General features: G+C 45.1%; 1 protein-coding gene across 1 annotated transcript in view; it reads right to left on the bottom strand.

Annotated features, from left to right (window-relative positions):
* Positions 1-20569: 20569 nt before the first annotated feature.
* LOC126528596 (venom serine carboxypeptidase-like) overlaps positions 20570-21667 on the bottom strand; it is a 24957-nt gene continuing 23859 nt past the window's right edge. The window contains exon 4 of the mRNA XM_055069016.2: positions 20570-21492. Coding sequence (XP_054924991.1) covers positions 20591-21492 — 902 coding nt within the window. The 3' untranslated portion in view covers positions 20570-20590. The remainder of the gene's footprint in view (positions 21493-21667) is intronic.

Raw genomic sequence — 21667 nt, 5'->3', positions numbered from 1 at the left:
GGTCTCATTAGGCAGCTGCACTCAGGTTTCTAGTAGTGCTTGTGCTCGTTCCCAGCGTACGACGCTTGTGAATGTCTGTAGGAAGTCGCTTCGGAACAGGTCCCACGTCGTTAAGGCGGCTTCTCGGTTCTCGAACGACGTCCTGGTGGCGTCTTCCAATGCGAAAAAGACATGTCGAAATTTGTTGTCGCTATTCCAGCTGTTGAATGCAGCGACCCTCTCATACGTCTCAAGCGAGGTTTCCGGATCCTCAAATGTTGAACCGCGGAACGTCGGAGGCTCCCTGGGCTGCTGCAGCAAGATGGGGGACGCTGGGGATGCCATTGGGGTTGACTGGGCGACGATCTTTCTGGTCGTCTCAGGCAAATGTCCGTGCTGCGGGGGCAGTCCTTACAGCCTGCGGCTACCTCGCTGGTTCTTGACGACGTTGGTGTTGTCTTCCGCGTTCGGGCTTGGGTTATGGCTGTGTGGGGGAGTCCGGTGCATGAACGCAAAGCACCTCCACCAGAGATCGCGTGGTAGTGTCGGTTGAGGACACAGCAGGAAAACTGTGAATAGCGAAGCAAACTTTATTGGGCGAACCTGTGCCCGGAAAAACAGGCTACACTCAATGCTCAACGGAAACGGCGAACACACTCGGCGATCGTCGAAAATCTGATCAGCGAGTCAAGCGCGTCGGCTTTTATAGATCAGTCGTCGAATGTTGCAGAGTAATCGCTGGCACCCGCGTGCCTTCCGCAAAGTTCTACGCCATTCTCGTCGCGCATGCATGCAATCAGCATATACTAGGTTCGGCGACAACAGACAGCGGATAGAAGCATCGATAACATTCAAGAAACTTCCGATACATGTAGACGCGTCCTGCGCTGAGCGATAACATTTCTCAGACAGTAAAAGCGCTCACCCGTAAAAGATAAACGAGTTCAGGTGTCAATATAATTGAGTACGAAAACTAAAAGGACAACGTACAAATTATTTTCCTCTCGTCACTGGCTCTGGTGATACAATAGAATATCAAGCAAACACTCTTGGTGAGCCCTTTGAGAGGGTATCAAGCTCGGAAAATTATTCCGAAAAGTTCTTACACCATAAAAGAATAGCTGAAAATATTCCTCTGAGTCCAAACAAGTTGTCATCAGAAGGATACAACAAACCACTAACATTCCATGAACTCAAGCTAGCCCTAGGCTGGTGTGGCAGCTCGGCTCCAGGTTCTGACACAATAACACATGAAATAAACAACAATCTGGCTGATGAGACCCCAAACTGTATCTTAGGTCTTTACAACAAGATTTTTGCAACTGGTCACATACCCTCATGTTGGAAGGAGGCAATAGTCTTGCCAATACTGAAACACGGCAAAGACGCTTCCTTAGTTAACAGTTACAGCTCAATTGCACTCACTAGCTGTTTACTTAAGGTATTTGAAGAAATGTTTAACCGTTGCCTTGTTTATTTTGGAATATAATGATATATGGGACCCTCACCAATCTGGCTTCGGAAGAGCGAGGTCTACAACCGATAATCTTGTTCTCCTTCAGGCGTATATATGTGATGCATTTGTACACAGCCAATACTGTCCATCTGTATTTTTTGATCTTGAGAAGGCATATGATACTGCCTGGCGATACGGTATTCTGCAAGACCTGTCTTCCTGTGAAATTTGTGGTGGTATGCTGAACATTTTGCAATATCATTTATCTGAAAGTAAGTTCCGCGTAAGAATTGGCAATGTACTGTCACGCGCTTTTGGTCAAGAAAACGGTGTACCACAGGGAGGAGTGTTAAGTTACACACTTTCTATAATTAAAAATGAACTGTCTCCGCTCTGTCATACCATCCATGGTTTCCTATTCTGTCCATGTGGACGACATCCAAATCAGCTTTAAATCTTGGAACCGGTCGATATGTGAACGCCAGATACAGCTTAGTGTTAATCGGCTTGCCAAATGGGCAGACGAAAACCGGTTCACATTCAGTGCAGAAAAAAAACTACCTGTGCGCTGTTTTCCAGACGAAGAGGGGTATGTCCTGACCCTAGCATAACTATGAATTGGAGAAGCCTGGTAAATAGAAAAGAACAAAAATTTCTGGGTGTAATCTTCGATACTAAGCTAACCTTCATGCAGCATATAAAACAGTTGAAGCTGGAATGTCTTAAAACTATGAACCTTTTAAAGATGTTATCTCACCAGTAGTGGGGAACAGATAGGTATTGTCTGCTATCTCTTTTTAAGCGCTTTGTGCTGTCACGCATAGGCTATGGTGTATTGTTTACTAGTAAGCTTCAAAGACAACGCTTAAGCTACTCGATCCTGTCTATCACTTAGGTATCCGCCCGTACAAAAATGACTGTTGATTAACCATTGATATATTGTTGGGGAATTGTTGAAACAACGGACTTCAACAAATTTTCAAAAGCAATTGAGTTCGCTTAACTCTTGCACAACAATATTACCGCTGAGTGTTCTCAATAAACAATTTATTGGGTAATTTGTGTTGATTTTTGTAGTTTTTTTGTTGTGGAGCAGTTGAGCCGACCATACAATAATTAGGACTCTCATATGAAGACATTCCAAAAATTTCATGCGAAGCGTTCCAACCTCTTCCTGTCACTTCGCGGCAGGTAGTTTCTTCTTCCGCCTCGTTTTCATAAAAAGAAAATAATGTGTGACCGACGGGGTGGCATTGAACGTCGGCCGTCGAGCCCGGTGTTCTAACCATTAGGCCACGAACGAGCGCCTGCTCTTCGTTCGAACGACAGTAAATTCTGAAATGCTTGGCGCGTGCGCAGCGTGCCACTTCCTCGTGCTGTCGCTACAGCTGGCGCTTTCAAGCGCCTATCTCCGGGACCGCCCCACTTTCGTAGCCGTTTTCGCTCTGTAAAAACTGCAGCGTTAGACTAGCTTCATGACCGCCCAAGTTCATAACGATTTATTTCTTCGCCGGTGTACAAATGCCATCGTCGTTTTAACATACACTAGATGACATAGCAATTGGTACGATCCAAAATGAGCACGTTTCGGGGAGCAGAAGAACGCGAAGTTCACTCGCAAGCACGGTGACTACGCGCATGTGGAGTTCCCCAAAAGTAGACACGGCGGCAGCGCGGCCGGCGATAAGACAGGCGCCGTCACGCGACCACGCTACCTTCGAGCATCCGACGCGCTGTGGTTACCATAGGATGCAAGCGGCGCACACGCTGCAAACATACACGTGAGAGATCTTCGAATTTCCTGCGGCGCACCCTCTGTCTGGAAAGTAAATATAGCTTTCTTTTATCCAACGGCCGTGGTACTAGAGATCAAACAACGAACACGCTTTGAGATCGCAGCGCGCAGCCGCTATAACCATTGACTTCAAAGAGCTTCTGATTCAGAAACAGCCGCAACAGTATCGCAGCTAATCGCTGTATCTGCGGCTGTTCCCGACTCTCGCCTTGCAAGAAGCATGCGATTTATTTGCGAGCCTCGCCGAACTGACGTCCTCTCGCCTCGACAGCCTGCAGGACAAGTCCCGTATGTTCAGTTAAATAGAAGAACACCAAAGGGAAATGAAAGAAATACAGGTAACGGACTCTAATCATACCTTACTTGTCACCTCGTCATCTGGAAAGGTGCTATAAACTATTCTAGTAGCGTTACTTTTGTTAAAATAATAAAATTAGTAGTAATTTTTATTTCTAGGTAGCGCTACCAACGTCAAGGTAGCGTTCGGGTGTGTGTGTGTGTGTGCGCGCGCGGTTCCAACCGTTGTAGCTTCGTTTTGAGCACACTTTTGCAACAGTACACATCGTTACCGCTAGTTTCGTAGTCGCATATTTTGGTTGTAGTATTTATTGTTTACGCTACAAATTAGGTTGTTCTCAAAACTTTCTGAAGGTTAGTGGATGAAAAATTATTACTAATTAATTAGTGGTTTTTCCGTGCGGCTGTTTTGTGTTTGAAAGGTTTTTATAACTCCATACGATAGTGAAGCTGTGAACGGCTTTCGGACTCAGTTGGTTGCCGCTGTATGGTGGTTCACGCTTCGTGCTTTTTGATGAAACAGACAGACAGACAAAGAACTTTAATGACAAGGTCCTGAGAAGCTTTGACCTAGGGCATAGCTGCGGGCCGCTTCCACGTGGGGACTGGTAGGCCGAGCCTAACCGCCGCATCGTGGGCTCTCTGGACAGCCCAAGTTTGACGTGAGTATTTTTTTCTTTTCAGACATTACGACGCACATTTTAGTGAAATGCTTTAACGACAATAAGTGGGACGTTTATCCATTGAAGTCGTTGGCTGACCCAGCTACTAGTCTTCGACTGATATGCGAGCCTGGCTGCTTTGATGAGTTGCGCGGCAGAGGTCATGATGCCTGTTGGAGAGAAGGCACCCCGAAACAGTCGCAGCCGAACTTCTGCAGATAGGTAAGTAATCTCGTTTTCTTGGGAACGTAGCCTTTTTCTATTTTGACATTGACAAGCGTGATATGTTAAGCACACCGTTCACTTTCTTCAAGCAAACCGTATGCCCCGGAGCGAAAGCGCGCGATACTAACGCTCGCTGCCGCCGTCACTTCGTTTGAAACAATAGTAGGCGAAGAGGCAGCGGCGCCCCACGTGCGTGAAATTGTATTGCTTCATTTGTTCCTGTCTAATGACGTTTCCTTAATTTGTATGAGAGAACACAATTGGAACATAAGGATCAGCTTCTCTGAGCGGTAATAATTTTGTACATTGGCCACGCCATCTTTCATAGGGGCTCACGTGGGCCGTCTAAGCGCTTGTTATCGCGTTCCGATACGTGAGAGGCCTTTCAAGGTATTTAGGCAGCACTACGAGCTTAGGAGAACCGCGACAAATAATTGTGCAGCTGTGCTACGCTTGTACCACACTCGTACCGGAAGGCGGTGTTGCTAGTCACGCTTACGCATTTCGTAACTATGGCAGCCGCCTTGGCAATTTGGGGCTCGAGGTTGTGGATACGATCCCTGCAGCGGCCTCATTCCAAAGGAGCGGAATGCAAAAATGGTCGTGCATTGTGCATTGTATGCACGTGAATATTTCCAGGAAGTCAAAATTAATACGGAGTCCCCAACTACCACCTGCCTCATAATCAGATCGTTGGTTTCGCACGTAGGGCATCATAATTATTTTTTAAAAATCCGTTGTGGTTCATCGTATACCATACGGTTAGTGTGATCACCTTTTGTGCCGTAGCGGTTAAGCGCGCCTCTATTTAGGTTGCGCCTAATGATGGGGCGCACCGCAAAATATATTTCGCCTCTTTGGGATTTGCGGAGAACGGCCAACCGTTAAGTCGCAGCTTCCGCGCGGTGACTGTACACGGATACGCGATGCAAATGAACAGAGGTGTGGTGACGACGTCGGCAAAGAACACAGCCGCCGACAGGCTCGCCTTATCGCCTATCACCGCCAAAACTACCGCAGTAAGCATCTTTATCTAGCGCGGCGCGTTTCCGTTGAAGGCGTACTCACTGCGCAGACGCTACCGCGCAAAACGCGCAAGGGCGTGTACGCGACATTCTGCACACAAATCGCGTGGGATGATCGGAGACACGCCGGAGCGGCTAGCTTCAAAGAAGCGGTGCATGTTCTCACTCGTACAGGCACGCTCACGCTCGCATCGCTCTCGGCGTATCTTTAGGTCATTCCTGCTGCTGCACTTCTACCCAAAGATTCGATATCTGCTCGGTATCGGCTATGCACTGTCGCGTGGTCTTTGGTTCTGCGAGAGAGCCGGGAATATTTATCCCCGCTGTGAAACATCGCTGTGCGTGTCTTAGCTGACATTTACCGTAGCAACCCATTTCTTCCTTTTCTAGACAGCACTCGTAAAGAGTCGCAAATTTTTACTTGCCAGTATAGTGTGTACTTCTATTTTGTGCGTAGTTATGTGCAGTGTGTGGCAGATTCTGAATCCGCGCAATATAATTTTCTGTCCGCATTCCCTTCTCGCAGGTTACGCATGCAGCAAATGCCCAGATGCTAAAGTGTTCTGCATCAAGAGCAGCTTGGCGTCATGCAAGAGACACCCGTTGATATGAGGCTGATTCACTAGCAAGCTCGCATCTGCGTTGCCACTCTCCATCAAGTGGGATTTTTAACTATTTTTTGTGCTGCTCTGTGGTGTACTAGCTGCCGCATGGGCGCTGTGAAGGCTTTCTTTCGATTTGCTCTGGCTTTTGGTAGTGAAGGATGGGCTACCTTTGGCGGGGAAGTATTTCCTTTTTCTTGCGAAAATGTTTACCAGCGTCACCAAGTGATACATGCGTACTGGAAACATCAACGCGAACAGAGGCGGACGACGGACGACGAAATAGGTAGGAGCACACACGAGCGTAAGTTCAACTAAATTTATTTTTGAAGACAGTTATTAAAGACGCTGGTCAACTTGACAAAGGTAAAGAGCCGTGCATGCGTGGCAGAAACAGCCACGAGCGACAAGAAAAAGAATATAAAAAAGCTATGTTATGTAGAATAAACGTGCGTGAAAAACGAGAACTATCGGACAAATCTTTCGAAAAAGCGAAATATTTGTCCGATGAGTGATACTATCCAACGAGAAATACTCTTGAGAACTGCAAGTTTTTCCCACTAAGGGCAACAGATAACTTGGTTATGCGTTTGTTTCGTTTGTGATCAATAAATATTGCTTCTGGAACTCGTCTGATGTTGAGGTATAGAGCAGAAAGAACGGTTGTTTCATCACAAAGACCAGAACACAAGAGGGCTTATGGAAGAATTATTTATTGATCACGAAGAAAAATTCATAAGAAAGATTTCTGTGACCCTTAGTGGGAAAGAGGTGCAGCAGTATTTCTCGTTAATATCACTTACAGGACAAACCTTTTAGTTCTCATGTGTTTTTTTTTTGTTTTTGACGCACATGTTTGTTCTACAGGACATGTCTTTCGGTCCTTGTTTGTTGTGCCGGGCTGTTTCTGCTGCACATCCATGGCTTTTTCTTTGTGAAGTTGGCCAATGTGTTTAAAATCTTTGTCTTCACGAATAAATTTCTAGTTGAGTCAGCGTTCATGTGGGTTCCTACCTTAATTCATCCTTCTCGTCTCTGTTTGGGTGGTTGTCAAATATAAATGTACACCGAATTGGCGAAGGGTCCATAGAATTGATACATGAAGTATTTGCGCTGTTTATTTCAGGAAGAACGCTATAGGGTCTTATCTTCTCTGTTTTTAACACTGATGTACATTTTTCTAGTTCAACTTCACGGAGTCCCCTGAGAAAGCCAATAAGAGTGATGGTAACTTCATTTGTGTAAGATTTATAAATTTCATCCATTCAAGGCATAACATGCCTGTAGGTATGCAAGTATTCGTACGTTTTAAACATACCTGCTTTGTACTGTGCTGCATTCTCCAGGCGCAGGAAACTTTTATGCCGTCTGTGCATGTTTTCTTTTTGTATAAATTACAGAAAAATTGTCTTGAGCTTAAATATGCATCTATATCACTTGTAATTTTTTTTCAACACGGGTGCTGTATCTCCCTCCGTCTTTGTTACTGCTTTGTCCGAATTTTTATGCAACTTTTATGTATTTTATACAGTAAAATTCTGGTAGCATTTTAATAACATTTTACTTGTGCAATTGAGGTCATTGGTTTTTCGTATACGCATTTATTTGCGTTTTTCACTGTCTCACCAATCTGGCTGTCCAGTCATTGAAACCTTTTGCCATCCTTTATGACTATTTCTGGGGTACTTGATACTGCAAGTGCAGGTGACCATCTATTTGGCTCTTTGGAATTGTGTTATTCGGGTGTTACTACCAATCTTCTGTGCTAAATAATTATTTTTTCTCTCATCGTTCAAGGTATTAGCCTTGCCTTATCTCTTCATGGCTGAGGTACCACTTAGTTGCTGTGTATAGGGGAAAAGGCGCCCAAAAGTGCTCTAATTAGCTTTGTGCAAGTCCAGAAAGATTAACTGAAAATGAGCTCACTAAATTGAGGAAATACCACCAACAAACTCTTCTGTACCTCAATTTAACATAATCAAATGGTGTACTGTTCTTGCAAACCTGGCTCGTCAGAAACATCATTCAGGTGTTCACCATGCCCGAAAACTTTCTAAATGATGTCTTATCAATTAATAACTAAGTTGAGTGATGGTATTTTATAAAATAACTGGGCAGCATGAAAATATATACATCTCGAAAGACAAAAAGCTCAGACAAGTCTACTTTGGTACTTCATTAAATTTTAATCGCGGTGAAAGACGTGGGCTAAAGCTTGTATATATTTACGTGAAGTCATTTGTTTCAAGTCTGTTATTTTGCCTTCTCACAGTCAGCCGTAACTGTTCCTGTGATGGGTTAGTGTACGAAACATTTTAATCTAACGTATTCAGATGTCATGTGCATTCACACGCAAGCAGTTTCAAGTGTTCATGTGTTCAAAGTTGGTTGTTAAAAGGGTATGCTTAAGCTCTGCCTTTTGAGTCGCCTTGCCTTCTACTCATAAACTTAAGTCGCAAGTGAAGACCAAAATGATCGTTTTGATTGAATTCATATGTATAAGTTTTTTTCAGATATATTTACACTGTTAAGAGTGCTGTAGGTACTAGCCTATGTCTCCAGGTTCGATGTATTGGTGCCTTATGTACTGTAATAATGTTTCATGGGCACGTATCTTTAGTGTAAATAAAGATACTTCAAATTGATCAGTCTCTCCTTTGCTTTTGTTTGTGTTTGTGAAAATTATGAGTAGGCACCGGGGCAGAAAGTGTGAATAGCAAAGCAATTTCAATATATGAATAAAATCCACTTGCCCAACGAAATGTCAATCATATTTCAATGGCGACTTCTGAAATCTCAATGCCATCTCAATTGGGCCACAATGTACTTTTCAGTGCTGTGACAACAATAACTCAACAACAGGTCAGCAGAACTACCACAACGTCACTTCAATGCAGCATCAATGGTAACCCAACAACCATTCAAGAAAATGAACACAACGAGCCGTCTAAGCGCAATGGAATTTCAATGGTAACTTTAAAATTATTCAACATTGAGATACCCAATGGTGTTTCAATTAAATTTCAGTGGCCAATATTCAAAACCACTCAACAGTCAGCCCAACAATTCTCCAACAAAATTTTCACAATTCCTCAATGAAAAACTCAACATAGACCAATGATAATTCAATGCCTTCTCAATATTTTTTTGTACGGGTACGTATTCGACGGCTAGACGCCTAGGGTGGCAGGACGACTGGCCCAAGGAACAGACGACCCACGCAGCGCCAGGAAAACAATGACGTTTATTTGTTCGGCGACGCGCTTTTTGAGCGCTAAGTAGCACATCAGGGAGTGGCAAAAGAAAGGAAAATATCGCGGCAAGCGGGGCAATCTTATCTGCAGAATACAACTTTGAATGCGACCAGCACGGCGAATGTTACTCTGGGTACCTGGTGTAGACATGAAACGTGCGGTACGAAAGGCGCTCCGTCATCATTGGAAAGCTGAATGGGACAAGGAAGTTGAAAATAAGCTGCAACTGTTTAAACTGCAGTTAACGAAATCTTTCCCACCGAAGCTTGATAGACTGACCGAAGTCACCATGGTACGACTGAGAATAGGACACACTTATGGCACACACAAATATTTCTTGACTGCAACTGACCCACCGACGTGCACACGCTGCTGTGAGAACCTAACCGCCCTAGATGTGCTCATTCGATGCCCTGAGTTTCACCTAGAGCGAGTGGCTAATTTTAGGCAACTCTATTCACACCATATACCCCTCATCCTTCGATGTTCTTATCAGAGGATGCATTTTTAACTTTAAAAGAGTGCCTAATGATCTTGCACAAGTTAACTTTCTATAAATCATCTCATTCCATCCTAACTATCAGATTGTGCCTCACAGGTGAGGTACAATCTAATGCACAAAAGTAGGTCGGAGCTCTCGCACTGCTTGCGTAAGCAAGAATTGTACAGCAAGTGAAACGGACTATCCACAATAATTTAACATGTGTTCCTGTAGCCAATGCGTTTAAGGCCTCCTATTTATTTTAGTAATAATTTTAGAATTGATGTACTAATATGAATAGATCTATCTTACGCGTAGAACTCTATACAGCCTCTATTTTAAATCATAGTCCTAAACTCATAATTTTGATAATCAAGGAACATGTCCTGGCGCTGCTTGGCCTTAGATGCATTTGCGCCAATAAAACGCAATCATCACCATCATCAATTACGAGTTATACCTTTGTAGTGACCGCAAGCTGACCGTAGAGTTTCTTCTTGAGTTCGCGGGTGCCTGCCTTTCGTCACTTTACCACCACTGCAGTACATATATGTGATGCCCAGTGACGTAATGTGTGAGTTGAAAGTAAAGAATAAATACGGGCCATATTTGTAATAATGCATTTGTATGTAACTAGGGTGATCCATGTAATTAAGAATAGCTTTTATTGCACTCGCAATCTTGCATTTGTTGCGGCCCTTCCAGTGAACTCACGAGAAGAAACCTGCGAGGCATTCGATGAGGGGTATTGATGAACCTACAATATTGTGAGAATAGAGAACTACCAAACATCACGCGCATTTTCCGCGAGCGTACTGCCAGTTCTTCAAGCATAATTTAAAACTAAAACTTCGTTAATTTAAGATAACTTAAAAATTAAATGTGCCTTAAAAACCGTATGTTTTTAATGTAACATGACCCCTAATTACGAGTTTTATTGCCATAGCTATCATATATACGGACTCTCGAGGCGCGATGAAGACAGAATAGAGAACTACCATACATCACGCGCATTTTCCGCGAGCGTACTGCCAGTTCTCCAAGCATCATTTAAAACTAAAACTTCGTTGATTTAAAATTACCTATAAATTAAATGTTCATTGAAAACCGTGCGTTTTGTAATGTTATGTGACAACTGGTTACGAGTTTTATTGCCACAGCAATCATGTATATGGACGCTCGAGGTGAAATGAAGACCTTTGGCGCCACCGTTCTCCTGCCGTCTAGCCTTACCGCGGATGCGCAGCTCGCGCTCGGCGGGTTAGAGGGCCTCGAGAGGCGCAGAGTGTGTTTGGCTGCAAAATACGACGAACCGTAGTCGACGCCCCCTCAACTGCCACGCTCAATTGCCTCGGTGGCGGAATCAGGGCGGCGTTCTGTCTTCTGCTGCCGTATTGCCGTGGCGCGCATGCGCACTATGCGCACACTAACGTTCCCGTTGATCTGCTGTACGCATGCACTGCTGTGTGTGAAACGGGTAATACACGTCAGGCTAACGTTACGTAATATTTTACTGAGCGCTGACTAGCACCGATTGTTGCTCATTGGTCTCATCTCAGGCAATGTCGAGGTGCGACGCCACCAGCGCCCCTGGCTGCGCTGCTCATCGTGTCAGCATTGTGAGACGCCTGGTAGCTTCCGGGGGGTGCTGTTCCCTCTGCGCAGCAGGAGTTACCTTGTTTACTGCGTCGCGTCAACATATCGCACGCACATACGCTTAGAAAAGCATCTAAGAAGTCCGAGCGCAACACTATACCTTGATATCGGTCAGTCCAGTTCGAAACCGCGTGACGAGAAACAAATGGTGGGGCGGCCCCGACAGGCAGCTAAGTCCGTAAGGGTCCTGGAATGAGGACCTCTCCTGCTGGAGCAAGCCGGATGAGAGGAGACCATGACTACGGCTGGCGTTCTTTTCTTTTGTTTATTGAAGTTTATGCATCATCATTATTGCTTCGCTCATAGGTGAGACCGGGCCAATTTTTTCACATCGAAGCTTTGAAAGAGAGTTCTACTCCAGGTTTTCTGCGGTGGCGTGTAACGGCGTGGTGAGTACTAAACGTAAATGCAACGGAACGCGTGTCGGAGACATAAATTTGGTTTGGAACGTAGCGATAAATTGAAAGTTTGCAAGTATATTTAACATAACGTATACACTTACAATGTACACACTTTTGGAACCCAACAAAGTTGTTAAAGGGTCCCTACCAATTGTTATTAGGAAGGGAAATATTAGGAAAAATTATTATAAAATAAAAGTTATCTTGCTTAAATCTCATTCGAATAGAGAACTACGCTACATTTTTGACGTGAAACGTCTTTCCGTTCGGCCCAGGGGTGGCTTGGTAACTACCCATATTGGCTTAACCTTGGTATCGTTGCATAGATGATAGCAGCCATGATCAAACTCATGTCGCGTGCATGGATGGCGCTGTTGTTGCATTACGCATGACGCAATCGAAGCTCAATTTAGCCACTCGCTCGGCGTTCACAAAGGCATAACTCGGCAGTTAGTTTGCCGATGCAAACTGGAGCGGTCGCGTTTCAGAGTACCCACTATGCCACAATAGGTATAATTTATCGAGTGAAAATAGAGATGTGAGATTTCATGAAATTTTGAAGGACGTGAAAAAATCTTGTTTCTTTCATGTATTTCTTTTTCAGAAAAACAAGAAAAATTGAAAAATAGAAAGATTGTACATAACTATGAAAAACTCGACACATTTATTTCTCTAACACTGAAAAGAATATAATTGTTACGGCATTGCATCCCAAAGTCGCAACAAAGCTTCAGGGTTCAAAATCTAGGCATGATTTCATGTCAAATAAGGTATTGATTTCACATCAAAGCGTCAGCACCGTCGTTTGTATCAATCTGTGTCCGATTCATTCCCGCTTGATTGGTCAACGCTTCGCTGTGCAGCGCACGAAGCCTTACGGACATTGAGGTTCGATTGCCCGCGCACAAGTTTTTGCACGCGATCCTCCGCGAGCCTGTTTCGTAGCTTGGTGTGCACATGTTCAAACTCGGACCAGTTTCCTTCACATGCCGCAGAAGAAGGGGGAATCTGCAGTACGCGACAGGCGAGGGGGCTCAAGTCCCGGCAACCGCGTGTATGGATCCATGTGCTTCGCAGACTCCAAAACTCCTTCTTTTGACCAAGCTTTTAGATAAGTCGAAAGGAATCGCATTGCCACAGAAGAATACTACCAGCAAGCTCTGCTTGCTTTTAATTTTATCCTCGTAAAAAAATTAACGAGAAGGAAATCTGTCTTTTCTCGGAATTTTCAGTGTTTTTTTTCAAGCTCTTGCATCTTTAACTGAAACTGGTGCTCTTCAGGAGTTAGACTAAAGCAACGACGCCTTTGTCTCCATTTTTGTTAACACTTTAAGTTAAGGGAATAGAAAGACGACTGGAGAACAATGAATTAGGTTTTGATTTTTTTACTTCGTTTGCAGAGGTTGACACGGAGGGTCCCTGGACTGACGTATGCGGACGACATAGTGGTGCTAGCGGACAATGGAGGGGATTTGCATTGCCTTGCAGATACCTCTGGCAATCAAGCTACATATCTATAGGGCTTAAAGTGACCTGCCAAAAATATTAGGTCGAGCTAGGTCAAGATAATCTTCTTCTAGAAGGCTATCACCGTTTTCAGTGTGCTGGTATATCACGTTGGTGCGTAGATTGCTACCGAAGATGCCGCTACTACACCCGCGCCAGAAAGAACGAGGTTACGTAATATCCACGTGACATCCATCGACGCCGCTGGATTATGTCATTTAGAAACTCTCTGGTGTTCCATTTGTGGCGACTCGCTGAAGCTATCCAGGCTATGCGGCTTTGCTTGTGTTCAGGCTACTGGATAAAGTAACTTGAGTCTCGGTGCCCAAAGCGGCCCACATGGCGGTTGTAAGCAGAGAAACCCTTGGTTCCATTACTTCTCGTTCATTACATAGGATAATCTCGTCTCCGGCAGCTTTGATGTCTTCAGGCAGCATATGAAGGTTTATTGGCCAGTTGCCTATCTATCTATCTATCTATATATATATATATATATATATATATATATATATATATATATATATTCCTACCAGAGGCATGCACGCGCTCTTCGCAGCGGCGCCGCTGTATGGCGCAGGGTGTCCAGAGGGAATTCAGCGTGTGAGAGGTGCTCAGCTGCACACACGCCTCAAACATGTTGCGTCTCTTCGTAGGCGGTACCGTGTTTCGATACATTGCGTCAATGATAATTGCATTAACGTCGACCTTCATAGTGAGAGAACTTCTGTGCACTTTTTTTAAAAAAACTGTATCGCTGAGCTGCGGTCGTGACATTGGAGTACTTGCTATATCCGCATCCGCCCAAATTCATTCGTCCGGAATTTTTTTTCTCATCGTCCGAGTCTCCTGTGATTAGATGGACTAGATATACTCTTGTTGTACAGCTTCTAAAGAGTGCCGCATTACTTGAAGCGTTGTTTATTGCTTTTGTGATAGATTTCGAACTAACTTGTGCTGCTGCTAAAGAAAGATGAAAGTGAAGATTTTGGTTCGCCATATCTACCAAGTTTAGCGCCCTAGCGGCAGGTGACAGAAGATGGTGTCAAGTCGCGCGCTGCGTTTCCAGTCGCATTCCTAGGTCTCCGTACCTCTGGAATATGATAGCGCTTAGCACCTATTAGAGATGCCAAAAGATGCTATTGTCAATACTTCAATGAAGTATGTTGGCTTTAAGTCTATAGCTAATGATGCACATAACTAATTTCTCGTATTAAACTACCCAGCTCTTGGATAAGGACAGTTTACTCACCTCCACCGCCAGACACGCTTCAACCTTTTGGCAAACGGTCGCTTGTTTTCTCTATTTCATATGTCAAGCATGAACTCAACTACATGACATACTCAAACGGCTAATGCCGCGCTAAATACAAAGCAAAGGTTAAGATTCCAAATGTTGAAACCTGTAATAAGCAGAGATGGCTTTAACGTGAACTACGGGATGTCCACGTCTAGGTTATTCCACTGATGTGTCAAATAACAAGGCAGTGCTTAGCCCCCCCCCCCCCCCCCCCATCCCAAGAAAAAGGGCACTAACGGCACTTCTGCTTTCATGGTCCGTGTTCTTTCCGAGCGTTTCACGTACTCGTTATCTGATCATCGATGCGCCGCTTGGCGAATTAACAACGTTATCAAATGGTCTCTCCAAAAGTGCCCTTTTAATCGTGAGAACCTTGGTTTTCTTGAAACGTACAGGATTTTAACGCACATTAGTTTTACGGCGTCCATGTTGAACCGCGCATTCGCTGTTCGCCATCACAGGTCTGCTTTTCCACTTTAAAGGCTTCCTATAGGAGCGCGAACACGATACAAACTAAGTGCAGAATATCATGCTTTTTGTATTTGAAGTAGCCCATGATCTCTGTCTGAACCAGTAAAGCGTTAAATGCTTATGCGTTCTGACCTGACTGGCCCATGTGAGAAAGCTTCCTAGGTCGGACGATGCTAAACAGTATGACTGAAAAAGTCAATCACAGATTCTTTTCAGATTTTACATTTATCTTAAATAAGCAACACGCCGCAAGTAAAGCTTTGGGCGTATGCAATAACCTACCTATAATGCCACACCTGATGCGTATGCTACCTGGATGGTTAAATACAAATATCTGTCGCTTGCTTAGGTTCCCTTCCAGCTGGTGTTTGAGAGTGAGGAGCCTCGCACTCTAGCGCATGGTTTAAGAAAGAAAACTCGCTCTGAAAACGCCACACATTTGGCTAGCAAAATGGCAAAACAGCGACCAACGGCAAGACCACGACAGCGCTTCTTATGGGCGAGGCTCAAATACTTCGATGCGCTGCTAATGCCTTCTCTGTGTGAGAGGATGAAACCCACTTGTGGTGACATCGCTCCTTAGAAGACCACATATATGACTGTTCTGGGCTGTCGAAACGTCATCGAAGCGCCCGTTTGCTGCCGATGAGGAATTGCATTGCAAGGGGCGTAACGCAGAGGGCTATACCTTTCATAACCTAGGGGAAGTAAGGAATGAACAAAGCTAATCTTTCTTGAGAACCGCAAATAAAGCGCCTTTTAGCTGCCGAAGAAGCAGTGCCTGGCGCTCATGTGACGCAGCAAAGGCAGCAAGAGCCCCAACACTATATGCGTGTAGCACACGCTGTGCACAAAAGACGGTGGTTTCTCGTGGCGAGTCTGCCATCCAAATACCGTATGCAAGCGAAGTCAGTGCGACACCGAAAGCGGTTCTGGTAGGCTGTAAGGCATTGCTGTAAACAACACCACAAAGTGTGGCGTTCGCTCATTTCCAAGGAGCAGTCGTCGCAATAGGCATTCGACATGCTGCTACCTCTGTGTTGGTTGGTCGGGTAATTTTCGTCTTTTTTTATTTTCGTTAGGACATCACCATAATATATTCGCTGTCGCTGGAAGATGAGACATCAGATTATCTCCGAAAACTGAGAAGGACGGGTCGATCGTCCATGGGTAGTATGCAGCTCACCTAGAACTAGAAGTGATACCCTAATGGTGGCCGATTGTAAACCTGGTTGATGGTCTTGTGGACCGCTTATTGTACTTACCGCACCGTTATTTACGAGTTATACCTCTGTAGAGACGACAAGCTCACCGTAGAATTTCTTATCGATTTCGCGTGTGCTTGCCTTTCGTCACTATAACACAACTACATTATATATATGTAATGCCCAGTGACATAATATGTGAGTGGAAAGTACAGAAGAAACATGGGCCTTATTTGTAATAATGCATTTGTATGTGACTAGGGTGATCCTTGTAATTAGGCGGAGCGTTTATCACACTCGCAATTTTGCATTTGTTGCGGCCCTTCCTGTGAACTCGCGAGCACAAACCTGCGAAGCATTTTATTAGGGCTATCGATGAACGTGCATTATATTGAAAGTGGAGAACTACTATAAGGCACGCGCATCTTCGGCAAGCGTACTGCGAAGTTCTTCAAGCATCATTTTAAATTAAAACTTCATTAATTTAAGATAACTGAAAAATTAACTGTGTGTTAAAAACCGTATGTTTTTATTGTAATATGACCCCTAATTACGAGTTTTATTGCCATAGCAATCATATATACGGACTCTCGAGGCGCGATGAAGACAGTTGGCACCACCGTTCTCCTGCCGTCCAGCCCTACCGCGCATGCGCAGCTTGCGCGCGGCGGGTTAAAGGTCCTGGACAGGCGTGCAGTTTGTTTGGCTGCAAAATACGACGAACCGAAGTCGACGCCCCTTCAACTGCCACGCTCAATCGCCTCGGTGGCGAAGTCAGCGCAGAGTTCTGTCTTCTGCTGCCGTCTTGCCGTTGGGCGCATGCGCACTATGCGCATACTAACGTTCCCGTTGATCTGCTGTGCGCATGCACAGCTCTGAGTGAAACGGTTAATATATGTCAGGCTAACGTTACGTAATATTTTACTGAGCGCTGACTAGCGCCGATTGTTTCTCGTCGGTCTCATCTCGTGCAATGTCGACGTGGGGCTCCTGCAGTGCCCCCAGCTGTGCTCCTCATCGTGTCAACGTTGTGAGACGCCTGGTAGCTGCTATGGTGGGGGCGGTGCTGTTTCCTCTTTGGAACAGGAGTTACCTTGCTTACTGCGTCGCGTCAACATTTCGCACGCATGTTCACTTAGAAAACCATCTCGGAAATTCGAGGGCAACGCCATACCTCGATATACCTCAGTCCAGTTCGAACCCGCGTGACCAGAAACAAATGATGCGGCTGGCCCGACTGGCAGCTAAGTCCGTAGGGATCCTGGACTGTGGACCTCTCCCGCTGGAGCAAGCCGGAAGAGAGGAGATCATGACTATGGCTGGTGGCCTTTTCTTTTGTTTATTCAAATTTATGCATCATCATTATTGCATAGCCTCAACCCAAGAAGCTGTTAAGTTCTGCACAGCGATGCTCGTAAAGGGAGTTCTACTCGGGGTTTTCTGCGGTTGCGTGGAACGGCCTGGTCAGTACTAAACGTAAGTGCGACGCAACGCGTGTTGGAAACCCAAATTCGGTTTGTAACGTAATGATAAATGATTATAAAATGAAATTACCTTGCTTACATCTCATTTGATTAGATGCCTTCGTAGTTTTTTTTACGTGAAACGTCTTTCAGTTCGGCCCAGGGCAAGCTACCCACACCGGCTTAACTTTGGTATCGTTGCATAGAGGAAAGACGCCATGATCAAGCATGTGTCGCGCGCAGAGATGGCGCTCTTGTTGCATTACGCATGACACAATTGGAGCCAAATTTAGCCACTCGCTTGGCGTTCAGAGAGGCACAACGCGGCAGGGCGTTTGCCGATGCAAACTGGAGCGGTCGCGTTTCAGAGTACTCACTATGCCATAGTGGGCATAATTTGTCGAATTGAAACTGGTACTCTTCAGAAGTTATACGTCCTACATATATACAGCTTGTTGCAGAAGTTTCACTATTGCTCGGCCTTGGCGACCCTGCGTTCGACAGGTAGGGTTTCGAAAATGGCGCGAAGTTCATTTAGGAAGGAAAATATAGGATGGAGCAATACGTCATGCAGCGAGCCTTGGCAAGCGAACGCTCCGTAAAGCCACAGGGGTGGCCAAACACGTGACCTGTTGCGTCGAGATCACGGAGCTAGAATTGAGATTTCCTGATGCGTTTGCTTCCCAGTAGCTATGCCAGTAGTTTTTATTCGGTGCGCACTTGTTCAGCTGCCGTGCCGTGGATCTGCCTGCAAAACGGGAACACTAAAACCAACCGCGCACTGTGACGTGCAATCACGTGTTGGACCACCACTGGCCCAGCAGATTTCGACTTCAATCGCGTTGCGGTATGCTCCCTCCTCTTGTTTCTTTCCTTCATGGCGAAGATAATCGGGCAGCGAGACTGGGATACTCGACCACTTCTATCACGGCGGAACGCGTGCGCCCCCGTAGGGAGTCCAAGGGCAGGAGATGGAGGCCAGCACAGGATTCGCAATCATACTACGAGTACGACAGGCCGCAGTGACGCAAGGCAGCCTCGGGCGCCACCAGTACGGGGGTCATGTCTGTACCCGAATGCCCAAACACCCCATACGTGCAAAACAAACGGGCACCCACGGCGATAGAGAGGATTGCGAAATTACACTAAGATCTCCGCTAGCTGTAACGTAATTTAAGCGTGTATCCTTCGTTATGCTTGGGTAAGTGTAAGTTGTGCAATTGGTTTCGTCATTTCTGTGGCCTAGTGCCCATACACCCTGAGCAGCACGAACAAGTCCTTTCACCTACCAGACTGCTGCTGCGTTCCGTATACAGCCTACGCGATCTTTTTTAACCAGCAATCGGTAATTTTTTTTTATTTCTCACGTCGTGTTACGCCGGTTCCGCGTTGGAGGTCAGACAGGAGTATGTACGACTGCGGCAGTGAAAGACATATGCCCTAGCGCTACAACGCAGCCTGCGCGGGAGGCGCCATACGAACAGGCTGTCCAGAGTTTCCCACAAAAAATTTCTAGAGGGAATTTTGGATCGTGTACCTACGGGTGCTCTGGTTGAGCCAGCACGTGAATGATGGCGAGCACTCGGATTTGGTTGAACGTCGTCTCTCTAGCTTCAAACGGATTTGTCGTGTGGTTTTTGCATTGCGTTGCTCAGCACGAGGTCGCGGTCGCAGCGGCCGCAGTTCGACGGGGGCGAAATGCAAAATAAAAGAAGAACGCCCGTGTACCGCGCATTGCGTGCGCGTTAAATAACCCCACTAGGTCGATATTAATCAGAAGACCCCCAACTCAGCGTGCCTTACAATCAGATCGTGTTTTTGGCACGTAAAACCTCAGAATTTCTTATTTAATTTTCAAATGCATTTGTTGGTTTGCTAATTGTTTATGATCATCGAAATATTACACTGTAAACGGAACTATTCGCAATAATTCTGCACGTGCATAGAGTCTTATTGGATTCTGAATTTAGGATAGCTTCAAAATTTAGGCCCAGATAAGCATATGAGGCAAAGAAAATTAAACCGCAAGAATGATTGAAGCTACCAGCACGAAGACAAAGAAAAATTAATTTAATGGTGGCCATTATTTTCATGCTTTCTGAATGATCGGCGCACCAGAGTTCCTTCTGTTTCTCTCAACAGCAACTGCTGTTACGTTCGAGTCAGGTCATGAGATGGCAAGCGGACCCCTGGTCCTTTCGAAAGGAGGGATAACTCGCTTAGACATCAGAGCTGTCTTTATTTATCATGGTTCAGAACAACACTCATTTGGGCTTGATGGTGCATACTTGAACTAGGAAGGAACAGCGCCAACTAAGACGATCACGAGAGGGAGAAGGACATAGAACAAGCGCCAACTTAATCTATCTTTATTCTTCATATTTGCTGATATTTCGGTAAATAAAGATAGATGAAGTTGGCGCTTGTACTTTGTCGTTCTCCCTCTCGGGATCGTCTTAGTTGGCGCTGTTCCTTCCTAGTTCAAGTTGATTTATCAGTTGTCGTATATGCATACATCTGTGAAGGTTTTTTTTTTTGCGGAGTGTATATTTTGGCATATCCCAAAGCATATGCTTTACTTAACAAATAAGGACATAAAGGCTTTAATTTTGTTATTATTTTGTACCTGTATAATGACTGTTTATTTTGTCTTTTTAAAGCGGCTTTGATGTTAGAATGCTCTCCACTTAAATGAACTGGGCAAAAAGACTGAAAAGTCTTACTCGATCTTTTAAAGAAAAAAAAGGAATGTTTTGCCACCATTGTGTAAGAATGTGATTTTTAGGAACATATATAGAACTGCTACGTTATTTATTTATGAAATAATGCGTGAAAGCTCTTCAATGCAGGTGGTAGCATCAGCTGGAGGTTTATCAGTTTCTGCTTGTTCTTTGTTACCACTGGGGGGCTCCGTTGCCGTGAAGGTCAGGAACCGGCTGTACAAATCACTTATTGCGGATGATTGATCGAGGGACACATAATGGCCGCCGAAAAGAACGGTGTTAAACATGACGGTGCCTACCCTTTTCTCGTAACCGAGCAGCTCAAGTGAGGAATTGCCGTCTCGGTGCCAAAAACGACGTCGAGCCGTTTTAAACATATCTCGACCTCGCCAATTCAGCTCCCGGAAACAGCGTTCCAAGTTTACAGCCGGAAACACAGCGTCCAGCTGTGCTGTGTACAGAAGCACGTGCCTACTGTTGAGAACGGAGAGTAACGTTTCTTCCTGGTCTACGAAGAAATCTCCCACGGCTAGCTGCATTGCTATCTGCATCCTCGTACTGTCCAGTGCCCTGGAAGGATCAACGTGAATTATTTTTTTGAACTCTTCACTGTTTGCATAGTTCTTGTATGCTTCAACTTCTGCGGGTCTCCGAGGCCTAATTATGCTTCCGTGGTGCTCGAAACCTGTTAACTTTTCGAATAAGCTTGGCTGCCGGCTGACGTGCATGTTGAGAACAGTTTGACTGAGCACCATAGCGGCACTCTGGAACTGTTTAGCTTGAACGAGGCTTTGAATTTTGTTAAACTGTTGAGCAAATGAGTGGCGACCGTGCTCGTCAAGCAACCCGGCGTAGTACAGGTAATCGGTTGAGTTGATTATTTTGAGCAAGGGAAAAAGGAAGCCGACGCCAAGCATGACTCCTTCGAACCGCAGTGGAAGCTCCCAAGGGTACCGTGTCGAGACCTTTTGGGCTACTCCAATAGCCGATCGTGCTGTAAAGAGAAAATAAATCGACACTTGATCACACGCGTCAGTAAATGTGGAGAAATACGAAAACCTTGCCGATGTTTCTCAGGAATAATACGAAGTACGACTTCCGAAGACACTCAAGATTCATGCCTTCCACATGAATTTGTATACTATAAATGCAACAGCAAGCAGAAAACA

This window comes from Dermacentor andersoni, chromosome 9 (genome assembly GCF_023375885.2).
Source record: "Dermacentor andersoni chromosome 9, qqDerAnde1_hic_scaffold, whole genome shotgun sequence".
Classification (NCBI taxonomy): domain Eukaryota; kingdom Metazoa; phylum Arthropoda; class Arachnida; order Ixodida; family Ixodidae; genus Dermacentor; species Dermacentor andersoni.
The sequence above is the reverse complement of the archived record's forward strand: the minus strand, read 5'-3'. Positions and strand labels throughout refer to the sequence as shown.